At 37.3% G+C, this 16080-nt stretch overlaps 1 protein-coding gene across 14 annotated transcripts in view; it reads right to left on the bottom strand.

Moving 5' to 3' along the window:
- Elf2 (E74 like ETS transcription factor 2) overlaps nt 1–16080 on the bottom strand; it is a 103420-nt gene that overhangs the window by 7326 nt on the left and 80014 nt on the right. For 10 of the 14 annotated variants that reach the window (XM_076864111.2, XM_076864107.2, XM_076864110.2 and 7 more), the window contains 2 exons: nt 4212–4325; nt 2569–2742 (listed from right to left, as the gene is read on the bottom strand). In XM_076864111.2, the coding sequence (XP_076720226.1) occupies nt 2569–2742; nt 4212–4325 (288 nt within the window). Of the gene's footprint in view, nt 1–2568; nt 2743–4211; nt 4326–9333; nt 9392–14105; nt 14377–16080 lie in introns of those variants that run through there. The other 4 variants (XM_076864115.2, XM_076864116.2, XM_076864117.2 and 1 more) reach the window with 4 other exon arrangements.

Here is a 16080-nt window from a genome sequence, read left to right as displayed (position 1 = left end):
CATATGGCCTAAAATACTCAGTATATGTATGTAAATAGTTGCTTCTAAAAGCAACATTTAAAATACTTCTGCAATTTTAAATGAAGCAGCTAGCTCCTCTTCAAGGTATGCAGCAAATAAGATAGTACCAATCTATTTTTATGGTCAGAGCCTCAATCTGCTAACCTTTTTACATTAATGTAGCAATACCAACAAGTCCTAGTATAATGTTTTTTGTGGTACTTGGGATTGAACCCAGGGCGCTTAAGCACTGAGCAACATCCCCAACCCTTTTTTAAAATATTTTATTTAGAGGCAAGAACTCACTAAGTTGCTGAAGCCGGCTCTGAACTCACAATCCTCCTGCCTCAGTCTCCCCAGCCACTAGGATTACAGGCCTGCACCACCATGTCCGGCTTTTGTATTCTCTTCTATGGGATTGTTAGAAACAGCTCTACTTATTGCAGAGGATGTGATGACCTATAAAGTCCTCTGAGCTCAAATGAGGAAAAATAAAAAATATTAAACACTCTCTATTGCTCTGAAACAGATAATTCACCAGAATTTAAGCAAAAGTGTTTAAATTCCCCTTCCTCAACATGCACATATATTTTAAGAGTTAAAAAAAAAATTCCAGGTGATTGTTTTATATGTCTAATAAATGTCTGTGCCTTTCTCTTTTGTTTCTCCTCATTTCTGTCATTAGGCTCTCAGACAGACTAGCATCTACAATGAAGAGAAAAAGCAAGGGCTAAATCTACACTAAAGAAGGCATAAGTCTAAAATGAGTTACATTAGATTCTCAGCACAGATGAATGACTACTGGCAGAGAGGAAGTCTGAAGGAAACAAGTCTATCATGTTTTCAGATTTAAAAAAATTACTGATTTGGTGACTGTCATACAGTTAGGATTTCTGATGTCATTCTCTCTTCTCCATTAGCAAGGCTTATTTAGATTAACCACATAAAGACCTAAATTGTCTTAATATGTATTATAAAATAGATATTTTCTAGGATTTCATTTTGGTAACTAGTGGTGCCATGCACCTGCAGTTTCAGCTACTCAGGATGCTAAAGTGGGAGGACCAGCTAACCACACAAGTTCAAGACCATCCTGGGCCACATAATGAAATCCTGTCTAATAAAACAGTTGGCTTAATTTCTTTTCTTAGAAGGTAGCATTTCCAAATCAGGTTCCTTAAGAAATTAACAGAGTACTCCTCAGTAGGAAAAAGGGCTCTATCAAATTAACTTTTAAAACACTGACACTGAAGCCTATCCTTTCTTAGAAATATACTACATACATTAGTAATTAAAGGCACTGAAAATAAAAAAGCTCTGCTACTAAAAAATAAAATGTACTTGAAAAAACAAAAGTAATGGCACTCTGATGATTCACTAACATCCTAATGGCAATGAGTATAGAATAGTTATATGTAATTTTTAAATGGTCATTCAAGAAGAGCTTTCAAAGATATAGTAGTAAATTGGCAAATTATTTCCTGATTTATATCATACACATCCTGGTTCTCTATGACCTCCGCTGTTCATGTTTTTTCCATCTTTTTTTGTTCTGTTTTTGTTACATGCAACCAGCCAAAGGCTTTTAGTGGGTAGTGAGTTAATAAAGCTGCTTATATGTATGTCATTTGGTTTTAAACATTTATAGTAGGAAATAATTCTTGCTTCTAAATTCTCTTTCCTATCTTTCTCAAGACCCAGCTACCTCCAGGTATACTATGGGGGAGGGGGAGGGGTGGACCCCAGGGCCTTGCACATTCCAAGCCAGTGCCCTATCCCTGAGGCACACCACCTCCCAGCTTGGTGCTCTGTCCATTTCTTCCTTACAGCAGTGAGTACATGGCAACAATTTATGGATTTTCTTCATTAAACCAGGTTTAATGAATAAAAGAAAATACCATTATTTCTAACATACTTTTACCTTTTTTTGCTTTCTTTTCCCCCTCTATTTAAATGCAAAGACATAGGGAAGAAACTAAAATTAGATGAGTACCTAACTTAGTTGCCAAAACTGGCCTCAAACTAAGTTGCCCAGTCTGGCCTCAAACTTGCAATCCTCCTGCCTCAGCCTCCTGAGTAGCTGGGATTATATGAATATACCACCATGCCAGGCTTAAAAGCTCCTTTTTAGATAAGTACCATTAGAGCCTAAATACAAACTTGTTTAAACAGTATAAATGTTAAAACACAAAATTAAAATCTCAGTTTGTCATCAGTGAGGCTCAAGTCCAGAAACTCATGGCACCAAAGTAGAGCCATTCAAATTTTTTAAAAATAATAAAAACAAAAAACTCAATTTGTCTTTTTTTTAATATTTATTTTTTAGTTGGACACAATATCTTTATTTTATTTACTTACTTTTATGTGGTGCTGAGGATCGAACCCAGGGCCTCGCACGTGCTAGGTGAGCACTCTTCCGCTGAGCCACAACCCCATCCCCAACTGTCTTTAAGACTAGATAGCATATATTATTTTTTTGTGTGTCCCTTGGGGGGGGGGGGGAGAAAGTGCCAGCAAAAAAAAAAAAAAAGTCATCTGTTTTCTCAGAAATTTATAAATATTCTCTACCTTTTTTCTTTTTCATTGGTTCATGGCTCTCTGGTGACGTAGGAATAGGAGAGGTATCCATTGGTTCAGATTCTTCAGTCGACACCTCCACTACAGTTTCTGTAATGACATCTGGCCTCATAGCAGCATGGATAAATTCTGGAGTTGATACACAAGGAGGAACAAACACTTCCACTATAAAAAAAAGTTGAAGAATTAAAATTTCCCACCCCCATTAATATTTCTTATAGGGATAGTTCAAATATTTAGAAGTAAGGTTTACTATGAATCAAAGCAGGATAAAAACTAAATATAAAGAAATTAATTTGTTGAATATTCAATATGATCCAAAGTATGCAAGAAAATAAAAGTGAAAGAAATTATCTTAAAGATGGTAAACAATCACCTGCTTTTTTTTGGTGTTACTGGGGATTGAACCATCCAGGAGTGTTGTATCACTGAGCTACATCCCCAGCCCTTTCTTATTTCAAACAGGGTCTCAATAAATTGCAGAGGCTAGCCTCAAATTTTCAATACCTCTTGCCTCTGCTTCTCAAGTACCTAAGATTATAGGCATGCACCACCACACCAGGCTTCTTCACACTTTTAAGCCCTCTGTAAACTTTTGATTAATTTTGACAGCTGGGAAAACATTTTAAAATTATGGTCTAACAGTTCTTTAGTAATTACTTTCCTTCCATATATCCATAATTATTCTTTAGGTAACATATGCAAATTTATCAGATTTATAAATATGTATTCAGTAAAAAGTATGCACTTTTAGAATATAAAAAAGAAGACTGTTCATTACAGATCAATGAATATTACATTTCAATATTTCAAATTCATATTTAATGAAATAGTCCTGGTTTTTAGGTCAATAAAAACAGTACATACAAATTGCTATCTTGTATGGTATTACACACTAATGTTGCTCTGGCTTCCTTTGAATATGCATGATTAATCTGTATGTGACATTTCTATTTCAAATTTAAAGATATACTATCATGGGTTAATATATTGACCAATAAGCCATAATTTACTTCTCCTATCCCTGAATAAAACACAGGGATCCCTATTTGAATTAAAAAGTATAGATGCTCTTAGCATTTATCATAAATTGGTATTAAGTATCTATCTCTATCAAATCAAAGTAATATTTGAACATTTTTATTAAAATTAGCACTAATTTTAATTTGTCAGTCTAAAAAGGAAAAGGAGATTTAAAAAAAAAAGTTAACTCAGAGGCGGAAGGGGCATGAAGGAAATGGCATAAGCTCCCTACTCCACCATCAAGGGTTCCCTGGAATTATTACCTGTTTATAACTGAACAAAGGACTGATAGTGGTCACAGAAGGCAATGGCCCAATATGCCACACTCTTAAGGACTCTAAAAGGCCTAAATTTACCCAGAATTATGGATACGTACATAACATAAAAGGCTATTTCATAAAAATCTATATACCTACAGTATCATTTTCTGCATCATTTATTATGAGATTAAGTATTCAAAGTAGGATTTGGGAACCTTAATAAAGATCAATCATTCTCTCAGGTTTTCATGTATAATAGATCTTTGAGAAGTCCAACAATAATACTCTGGCATTAAAAAGTCTTCATTCTAATATGAAGTAATATGACAGTAAGATGAACAGTTCACATACCAGGACTTCTTGCATCCCTCAAGCAGGTAGGAGATTCCATATGAAGCAAGGCTTCAGCAGCTTCAATCGTCTTATCTGTACAGTGTGCATTACTGCTATGAACTGAGGCTTCCACTGGGGAAAAAATAAGTTTTACTGAATTAAAAATGAACTACACACATTACTGTTTAAGACATAACTATAAATTATCTTCCATGTGAACAACTCTATTGATACATCCATCTATATCAACTACTTACAGAAATAACTTAAAACCAAAATAAGGTAGCATTTACACTTAATGAATGTGCATTTAAAAACCACCAATGAGGCTGATGAAAAATTAATGGTAAGTTTCTGGATCTTATCCAAAGGAAAACAAAAAAAAGACCCTCCCATGAAATTTGAATTCTGTATCAATTTTAGGCCAAAATTAACTTGGGGGTGGGAAGCAGGGAGAGGATGGTGTACATTAACAATCCTACAAGGTCAATTATATATTTTGATATATATATATATTCTTAATTTATTTTATTTTAGTTATCGGCAGACACAACATCTTTGTATGTGGTGCTGAGGATCGAACCCAGGCTGCATGCATGCCAGGCGAGTGCGCTACCTCTTGAGCCACATCCCCAGCCCCTATATTTTGATATATTGCCACTAAAAACTACAAGTAAGAAAATACTTAACAGAATCGGTCAGAAACACTTTTTATTTCTAAGTGATTTTAATAAATTACTTTAATTCTTATAGAGACTCTCTTGAATGAGCAGGGCTGCCTGAGATGTATAACAACACCCATTAACTTTAGCTATAGGACAATTGGGAACTTTCTTCACAATAACCTTGTTCTTTTCCTTGGAACTTGACTTGACTTTGCTTGGTTTTACCTTTGGGATTTTTTTCTGTTTTTGTTTCATTATTTTGAGATTGGCCCCGGCTGGTCTCAAACTTGTGGACTCAAGTGATCCTCCTGCTTCATCCTCAAGTAGCTGGGACTATAGAGGCCCATCACCACATCTGGCTCTCTTAAGAGATGTTTAAGTTTCTTTAACAGTTATCCCCCCACTACAAAGCCTTTTCTAATTCCATCACCTTTTGGGTGTCTCTTCTACCACTTCTTTTCATGCTTTGATATTAAGTTACTTGTGAAATTGTTCTAGTCTCTGCCACTTAGGCAAGTAACGATCTCTTTAGGCCTCAATGTTCTTCAAAAAACAGGAATATTACTTACCTCAAATAGTTTTTAATACCTTTATTTTGTTATTTTTTTCTTATGTGGTGCTGAGGATCAAATCCAGTGCCTCACACATGTGAGGCAAGCACTACCACCGGGCCACAACCCCAGCCCCAACCTCAAATAGTTTTGGGAATTAAATGATGTGATTCTCATTAAAAAAAAAAAAAAAAAAAAAAAAAAACTTAGCACAGTGCCTGGCATATAAATAACTTGATAAACAGTGACAACTTAACACTCCCACAAGATACTAATAGGCTCCTTGAGGTCAAGGGAGCTATCTTAACTTTATAGCTGCTATAATTTTCAATGTTCTTTTATATATTGAATGTCGAACAACCCACTGACCTTCCAAGGGAAGTGGGGGACAAACTTCTTAATGTTTTATTAATTTTGCATTATATATTCAAACACTGAATACTTTCCTTGGTAAAAGGCTCTAAAACATATATGTGTAGCAGTTTTTATTTGATAGATTTTTCTCAAGATGTCCTCTCAAGAAACTGAAAGTAAATGTTTATATAAGTTTCATAAAATCATATTCAAATTCACAAGTTCTATTCACTAATGACATGAATCTTTATTTTCAGGAAACTTATAACTGGGGAGAAAAATCCACTTGGTTTCAGAATTCACCAATGCTAAAGCTTCAGCTTTAAGCAGTCATTTGGGGAGCATTTATTTTAAAAATCCAGAGACGGTTCCACCACCTGTTGCACATCATCCACACTCTCAACCAAGGTACTAGGTCTCTCCAGTTGCTCTTTCCATTTATGGAAATCTGCTCAAAGCTAAATGGTTCCAGAGAGGCAGCCAAACCTCTAAGTAAATCTATCTTTAGGTGACCCTGCTTACTCTTATCTGCAGCTTCACTGAAGCAAAGGATTCAATCAGCCCTTCTAGCTCAAATTTTTAAGAAACTTAGTAGTAAGTATAAAATATATTACTATTCTCAGGAATTTTTTCAAAGTGCCTCCCTACAATACTCACATATACTACTGAACCTGGAAAGCGCACACAGGTTTTAAAAATTTAATCTAGGAGCATTCTCTTTAAAAGTCTGCTTGATACTGCAATTTAGCTGTTGTCTTAGGTGCTATTAATAAACTATCCTGTGTAAACTAATGCCTTATGTAATTGTGTTAAGACACACCCTAAAACTCTACCATATTAAAATCAGACTTGAAATATTCAGTATTAGTAATTTACCAGATTTTTAAGTAATTAATTTATGAACAAAATGAAATTTGCCTAACACATACTATGTGCCTGAAATTCTTATGTAGTTTGAGGCATATTTTCAAAACCTTAATTTCTTGTTGTTATAGAAAAATTTTTAAAGTGTTATTTTTTTTATATTTCTGACCTTTCCCTTCTCCACAATGTGCGACATATTATATCCTAGAAATGCCTTTTTTAAAAATTTATTTGGTAAGATAAATACATATTATAAGAAAATTTATATCTTCAATTTAGGATGAGAATATAAAATATGTATATGACATCTAAGAATTATCAACCAGAGAACTAACAGTTTAAGGATAATCAACAAGTGGTTGCTGAGTATTTCACCAGTGTCTGCCCTGTGCTACAAATCTGGGATACAGTGTGAATAGGTTGTCTAGCTTCATGAAGCTAATAGTTCAGAGGATGTCAAAAACTTAAGTATAATAAAATATAATTTTTAAAGGTACTCTGTAAGACAACAGCTCAAGGAGACCACTGATTTCACTTCTTTTTCGATGCTTACTTCTTTCACTTCTTAATATGAGTTTTATCTACCAACTCAAATAATGCTAAACACAAAATTCCAAGAGCTCACTCTCAATTTACAATAATGTACCACTGACAGTTCCAAGAATATCTATTTTGTAAAAACAGGTACTATGTCTATACTTTTGTTAACAGAAATATTTTTTTTTTCCTTGCAATACTGGGAACTGAACCCAGGAGTATGCTACTACCAAGCTGAACATCCCCAGTCCTTTTTATTTATTTATTTTTTTGAAGGAGAGTCTCACCAAGTTGCCCAGACAGGCCTTGAACTTTAATCCCCCTGCCTCATCCTCATTGTGTGCCACCAGCCCAGCAACAAGTAGTTTTTGATAACAGAAATTTAAGAGTCATCTCTTTTATACAAGTTTCTATAATCAAAACAATTTTTTTCAATACTATTTTGTTCAGATCAATAATTAAAATTTAAACTCAAACTACACACAATTCTAAAGCACAACCATAAATTTAACAGTGTTGTGCAATCAAAGTAAGTAAACTAAAAGCAATAGCTGAAAAACAACACTCCTTACCTCTTATTTAAAATCTGAGAGACTAGTGTCCTTTCAAACCTGTGTATGAAATTTACAGAGGAAAAACAAGCAACTCCTTTTAAATAGAAACAAATGAAGCTGAAAGTAACCAGAAAGGTATCATTTTCTAGTAGTTCATATTACTAGTCAATCCTCCTTGAAGAAATAAATGCATCAAATACATTTCAAAAACTATTTTCATTTTAAACACAGTGCCAAAAATAAAAATTGCCCATGTCTTCATTTACTACTTGTAGGAATATTCTTGTTCCATTTCTATGTTTCTAATCAACTGATGTTTGTATGGTAGACTATTCCAGACTCACTCAACAGCTGTTACAAAATACCAAACTTGGTAATTAAGTCTGACAAGAGGCATACCTCTCAGCTTTGCATAAGAGAATGCTGGCAATGGATCTAGTTCATAACAATGTTCTCAAGTCAAAAACAAAATTTAGTAGCAATTTCATTTGAGAGCAATGGAGGGAAAATGTTAAGATGTTCCATTAAGTGACAGAGTACTCTCCTACAAACAGCACCACAAACCAGTATCACAAGATCACCACTGTTCAACCACCAAACACTTACTTATGTCATGCACAGGCTGTAACAACAATAGTAATGAAGAACATAAATGAAGGCAACGAAAAGAGGGAAAGTAAAAGTCTGGGTACTCTACTTTTTTTTTTTGCCCTTGACTTAATTAATGTATCTGTATTATAAACTATAAAAGAGAAAATAACTAAATACTATTTTCCAAGAAAAATAACTAAATACTATTTTCCAAACCAAAGCTGTCTAATAATAACAGCAACACATATAAACTTTTCCTGTAGCCACGTTTTAAAAAGCAAACTTATCACCTTTGTTTAACCCAATACACCCCAAACATTGCCATTTCAACATGTAATCAATATAAAGAAATTTAAAACTCTCAGTCACATTTCAAATACTCAATAGGCTACTGGCTACCTTACTGAACAGGGACTGAACAGGAATACTGTAATTCAGTTCTTCTCAAACTGTTTCTATTCAGAGAACCCCAGAGTTTGATAATATAAGGTCTTGTTTATAGATATGTATCATATTTGAAGTTAAAACAAAAGAAATTTTAAAATACTAATTAATTTTAAAATAATTACTTGTAAACAAACACCTTTATGAAAACTTCTAAACAAATGTTGTAAACTTTTATAAACAGATTACTTGTAAACAAATTTCTTTTTTAAACATTTATTTTTAAGTTGTAGGATGACACAACACCTTTATTTATTTATCTATCTATTTTTTTTCATGTGGTGCTGAGGATAGAACCCAGTGCCTCACGCATGCTAGGCAAGTGCTCTACCACTGAGCCACATCCCCAGCACTGTAAACAAATGTTTTTATGAAAAACTTTTTTTAAAACAAAAAATTCAGAGTAGCTTTGTTTTTTACATTTTTGCAAATCTTTTTTGTTGTGCATGCATACACCTGCACCACTGGGGACTGAACCCAGGGCCTCCCACATGCTAAGCAGGAACTATACCACAGAGCTACATTCCCATCCCTAAACATCTTTTTAATACTTAATTTATTTGAAGGCAGACAGATTTACCTCCTTCATTCAATACGCTGGAATACTGTGTCACAGCCTTTAGCAAACTCCTCGAACACTTGTGAAAGTGAAAAAACAAATGATCTTTTAGTATCATCATGAAAACAGTTTTAACTTCCCAGATAAGACTCTTGGGACTCTCAGAATTCCCAGACCAGAGAATATGGTTTTTAAGGTACACAATTGTTTATTTAACATCAAATGTAATTAATAATAACTATAATCAATACTCATTTCTATGAGTTTTAGCTTCTAAATATAAATATCAATATGTAAATGAAAAATTACTATTCCATTTCTATAAGTAAAACATTATTTGTCCACTTACATATTAAGGATTTTTTAAAAGCTGCAATTTTTTGAACATTTAAACTACAGATTACACAAACAGTTATTTAAATGTCAAGACATCCTTCTCTGCCCATAAAATTGGTTTCAAAATTAAATTGCTTTATGTTGAATTATCCTGGTTGACTTTTTACACAACAATGTTACTCTGTAACTCATTTTTATATAAATTTTAGTATTAATGCTGCAATGAATTCTGAAGGTCAATTTCAATACAATTCCCAGCCAGCACCCCGTCCGCACCCCCACTCCTTAATAATACAAGGGACTGAACCCAGGGCCTCATGAAGGTTTGACAGAATTCTATCACTGAGCTATACCACCAGCCCCCAAAGGAAAATTTTTTTAAAGAAAATTAATACCATTTTAATTTTTATTTCAATACATGCTTCCTGTCTTTTTTCACATACTGCTATTTTTTTTTCCTATTGATACATTTTGAGCACTCCAAATCTGAAATGCTCTGGCATTTATGCAAATATTCCAAAATCCTAAGAACTCTGAAATCTGAAGCCCTTCTGGTCCCAAGCACTTCAAGATAAAGGATACTCAACCTTCACTAGATATTCCAATTCATAGTAAATCAGAAATAAAATTTACAATTTCAAATTTCATGACAAATGCTGACAAAATACAACTTTTTTTTTTTTTTGTCAAGTGAAAATATTTAGGCAAACCTTCCACAGAAAAATTTCCCCTTCGTTTAGTAACTATTATAAAACAGAACTTGTGATGCCTTTACTTCTCAAATGTAAAAAAAGAAAGAAAGAAAAAGAAGTCAAGGAATGCATATGTGGTGATACAAAGGTGGCATTTTTTTAAAAAATTGTTGATGAACCTTTATTTTGTTTATTTATATATGGTGTTGAGAATCAAACCCAGTGCCTCTCACATGCTAGGAAAGAGTTCTACCATTGAACTACAATCCCAGCCCCAAAGGTAGAATATTTTAAACCAAAATCTTTGAGGAAATCCAGACCATGGACACACACTCAATACTTTCACATAAATTCTAAGCATTAATGCCAGACATTTGTTTTCCTGTATTAAGCTAACTATACTAAAACCAAGCCTTAATTATTAAACTATATAAATAGACTTAATGTATGTACATAGCCTCAGATTCCAATTTGTCACCCATTTATAAATAAATTAACCTCTTAAATACGTAATACCACAAACTCGTAGTATAATTGAAAAAAAAAAAAAAGAAGAGCTTTAACTTTCCATTAAATATTCAAGCCAATTATAACTTTAGAGCTTAAAAAAATCTTAGAGGTCATCTACTTAACCCTGTCAGAGAAAATGAAGCCATAAGTCACCAGGACAACCTAGTGTTAGTGATAACTAGATAAAGATGCTCAACTCCTTGCTTCAGGGTCAAGGCTCACTTTTACAAATCCTGTTGTCAGTGAAAGTTTTATAAAATGTCTTGACCACAATAAGATATTTTGTGTATATAAATGATAGTGATATATAATAAGCTCATTTATTTCATCCTCACACCCCACTGACAGCATAAATACTGCTGGCTGAAGGAGTACATATGCATGATATTAAGTTCTAAAGGAAGAAAACATTAGCAAGTCTATTCTCTTGTACTTTAATATGTGACAGTAGTTACCACTCCGCACTAATCATCAATCTATTATTATAATCACCACAGCTATTCTTACATTTATACATCATAGAGATTTTCATGTATCTTCTCAACTAGATCATAAAATCTCTGTGAGGAAGAATTTTCTCTTCACTCTTGATGACCTCCCTCAGAGATAAAAAGTATGTCCTGACCATTTTACAAATACAAAATTTGCTAACATGACAGAAACTGGCAGCAATAAAAATTTAGAACCATGTATCTTAATTTCTGGGATATCTCTTCTAATTTATCAAATGCAGTGCAAGGCAAGTGCTCTACCACTGAAGTACAACCCTTGTCCCCAAACATATTCTTTGTAGAACATCATGATCAAAAATGGTATTGTATCACACATAGTCTTTCTTATTTGCGAACTCTGGAGCTATGAAAACAAGGTACACAGCTTGCCAGAACATGAAAAGTAAAATACATAACTATAAGATCTGCAGTACTAAAGAAATTCAGTAAAGCTGGAAAAGGACATTTAATTTCTTTAAAAACCTTTATCATGGCTGTGGGTGTAACTCACTGGTAGAGCACTTGTGTAGCATGCTGTGACCCCAGGCTCAGATCCCTAGCACCAAGGGGGAGGGGTGGGAAGTACACCATTATCAAAAGAAATCAAAACTCTGTATATTCAAACCAAATACTGTTTATATCTACAGGTCACTTCATTTTGCTGATCATTCCCAAGGACTAATGAAAAAAATGCCTCCTACTGATGAAGTTAAGCCCTCTCACCTTTATTGTACTTTTCAAAAGATCTAACTGCAGAAGCTATTTCAAGGTTCTCTGTGGAGTATTCAATCAGTGGAAACAACCTCTCTCATTCAGCAGTCACCATTATCACTGACCCAACTAATTGTAATTATTGACTGTACAAATAATATAAAGTCAAAAATTTATTTTAATTCATATTGTATTATTAACGGACCGAAAACATAAAAAGGAAGTTTTCATTGTGCTTTCTTGCATTCATTAAATTCTGTGTGTGTGTGTGTGTGTGTGTGTGTGTGTGTGTGTGAGTGTGATGCTGGGGAGTGAACCCAGGGCCTTGTGCATGTGAGGCAAGCATTCTACCAACTGAGCTATATCTCCAGTCCAAAAACTTAAAATTCTTCATTTCAATTACTACTCAGAATACTGTGATTTGTCTTTGGCACTTATGAAAAGTATAATACTACGATTCATAGAATAAAAGGCTATTCACCATGTATTATACAATACATATGGTTACATGATTCCAGATTTTCAAGTTCTGTTAAATTTAAAGATACACGTGTTCATGTTTTATCCTCAACCGAACTGCATTACATAGTTTGCCAGCCAAACAACTAATTTCAAGACTCCCTACCTAAAAACAATGGATAGAAAAAGTGCAAGACCTTTCTTAGCATTACTATTCCTTGGACATTTCTCATTTTCAAATTCCCATCGACAGTGATATGACACAGAACCCGGAGAAAGGAACATGTATATTTATTATTACATTAAGCAAATAATATTCAAGCCATGCTACAACGACCTAGGGCCCTCACTGTGCCGTTTGCTATTAAGCAAAGCTGCTTTTTCTATGTAACTTAAGTCCATGCCCTTCCGCTGCAGCAGTGGCGCTGCACATCCCCCACCCCTCGGCCACTTCCGTGTTTACACTCCTCTTCCCTCCAATTCCATGCGTACATTGTCAGCTTTACTCCCGCCCAATCTTCATTGGCCCAGCGAGGGCCCGTAGTCCCGCCCCCAGAAATCAACGTTCTTATTTGGAACATCTCGGAGAGCAGATTGGAACCGGAGACCTGTCAATCCCGCGGGTTCTATCCTCTCCTAGGCGCTTCCGCTATGGTGGGAGGTTTGGGGGGGAGGGGAAAGGGGGCAATTCCGTGCGGAGACTTCCCTGGGGCCAAGACTCCCTCCCGCCCGCCCCGCTCCTTCACATTCACCCACTGTTTACAAAAATAAACGCTCTTCCCTCACGCCCCGACGCACCAGGTCAGGGACACGAAATATACTCCGTGTCCTTACCATTCTCTCCCCCAAAAATACACCCCACGAGGGAAGGGGTATAAACCTAGTTTCTTCACAGCCACCCACTAAACGAGGAGAGGCGAGCCCCTGGGAGCCGTAGCACCCCGGTTCCTAAACGTTATTAAGTGACCCTTTCCAGGACCGTTACTCCTGAGCTGCATAATGCGGGGATGTGGGGAAGAGGGAGGGTCCGGGCATTTTTTGGCGGGTACCGGTCCACCGGGCATCGCCCGGAGCTGCCCGGTCCATGCGGAAGTCACGGATGCGTAGGCGAAGTCTGAAGGGGGACGGCGAGCGTCCCCCGGGAAGCCCGCCGCCCCCGACCGCCGGCAGTAGCGGCCTCTCCAGCCAGACAGCGTGGCAGGCGCAGCGGAGAGACAACAGCTTCACTCACTTCCTGGTTCCTCGGCAACTGGGGTGAAGCGCGCAACTCGTCCGCCCCCGAGTCCCCAACTTAACCGCGGCTCGGTTCCCCAGCACCCGCTGCCAGCGCTCCTCCCGGCAGCTGCCGTCGCCGCTCGCCGAACCCACCCTGAAGCGACAACGCCGGATTCGAGGCAGGTTACTCTCCAAGGTGATCACTTCCTGATTCGTCGCCTCCATTACTTCATTCACTCCCCCCTCTCCCCGGCCGCCCCAGTGACTGAGGTGGACACTGTTTCCCCTGCACTGACCGCTACCGGGAAGGCACCCCGCCTTCTGTGCACCCCCTCTGCCGCTGCACCGATGCACAGGAGAAAAGTTCCCCTGTCCTTACCGGCCCGGATGAGCAGATCCAGCTGGTTCGTGGGTCCCTCATGCAGAGACGTCGCCATGTTTATCCCGGGGCTGGAGCTACTGCTTCACATTGACTTCCACCGTGAGCAGCGGCGGCAGGGGAGGAGGCGGAACCCGCGGCCGGAGACACACGCCGTGCGACCAACACACACTCACGCACTCGCACACACTCCGACGCCCGGATCCTTGCGCGTCCTCCGACAGGAAGCCGCGGCCGGCCCGCCTCCCGCCGCCGGGCTGAGAAACCCCACCACCTAACGGCAGGGCGGCGGCGGCCCGGCTGGCAACGCGATCCTTCCGCCCCGCGCCCAGACAGGAAGTCCCGACGCCCGCCCGCCAGAGCGGCCGCGGCGACACCTGAGGCTGCGGCGCCTGGCGGCCGGGCCGGGACCCGGCCCTCGGCCGCACGGGTCGCGTTTCACGCCCTGCGGAAGCCGAGTCTGCAGTCGTGCCCTCTGCAAAAGAGCCATTAATCAGGTGGTCCTCCTGGAAGCGACCGAACACTGTCCCGCAGCTGGGAGCAGCGGTGGCTCTTAAACTTGTCTGGGCCTTTTTGTAGCTTATGCAACACGATCAGTTCCCTTCAAAGAACCACACTTTAAAACAGGAACGCCAACGAAAAACGTCACATCTAGAAAATATTCCAAAAGCATGGACTTGGAAAGTAAGGAGCTTCCACTACTTTCCGAGCCCGACTTGCTCCCTCTCCCTTTCAGAAGTCATAGGGCAGGCTACACCGGCACGCAGCAAACAGAACGCAGCAGCCCCGGGCGCTGGCTCCCCTAAGGGCAGTCTGAAACCCAGGTGCCCTTACATTTCTGTTTGTTCGTTTGGAAACGAAGGTGTTCATTTACACCGTCATCTACTTCAACAATCTTTTTGCGAGAAACTAACCTTCTTACAAAAAAAGTACATATTAAAAATACAGTAAAAGGAGATAAATTACCAACTTTGTGACTATGAAGTTAAATGAAAACACAAAAAGTCAAACCAATGAAATGATGACTGGAGACCTCATTAAAACAAGAAAAAGCCTCCCTGAATTTAAGATAAAAATCATTTGAAACAAAATGTTACCCTGAAGTTGTTTGTCACAAAATTTTTATAACACATTGCCTTCTACAGATTAAGTGTTCGGTGTTTGCCGAATAAACTCAAAAAAGTTTTGACAGATACAAATTTAAAATAACAAGGTGACATACGTTTTATGATTTGAATTGATTATTTAGAGAAAAAATATTTAACAGCAATATTTATAAAAATGAATAAAATGATTTTATAAAAGTTTACCCAACAGTGCAGCGTCAGAATGGATTTGCAAAAAGCCCATGATTTTTTCTTTTTTCCCAATTTCTTCTGTCATTATTTATTCTCTAGGACCTTCCCCTACCTCTGCCTTATTATGAAAAAGAACCCACGTGCTGTTTCCAAAAACAGTTCCCTTTAGTCCAAATAAAGATCTCTTTCTTGGAGTAAGTAAACCTGCTAAGATTGAAGCAAAAGAAACTAAATGACTGGTTACTTTTACTTATTGGTAATCAATATGAAATAAAGATCATCCATTGACAGTATCTTTAACAGTCTCCATGTGAGGGATAAGGAATACCAAAATGGAACCTTTAGTCAGACCACAGAAATTGATAGCGAATCTCAATTTTTACCTTTATCAGTATTTTTTCATACATTATGTTTAGAAAAGAAAACAGTACCATAAGCCCAAGTATATTTTTTGTGGAGGTGACAAGTCAACACGGCTCAAGAATAGTCTTCTCAATGTAGGAAAGACGGATAGGCAACTTTTACCTTACTATTTGCTTTTAAAATGTATCTTAAGAAGTGTATGTGCATGTATGTATGTACCTGTGTGTTTTTAATCTTCTGTACATCCTAATTACATGTGTCCATGACCACCTTATATTTTTATCTCCAGAAGAATAGCTGTGTGTATTCTTGCA

This window comes from Callospermophilus lateralis, chromosome 8 (genome assembly GCF_048772815.1).
Source record: "Callospermophilus lateralis isolate mCalLat2 chromosome 8, mCalLat2.hap1, whole genome shotgun sequence".
NCBI classification, from domain to species: Eukaryota; Metazoa; Chordata; class Mammalia; order Rodentia; family Sciuridae; genus Callospermophilus; species Callospermophilus lateralis.
This window is presented reverse-complemented; position numbering and strand designations above follow the sequence as displayed.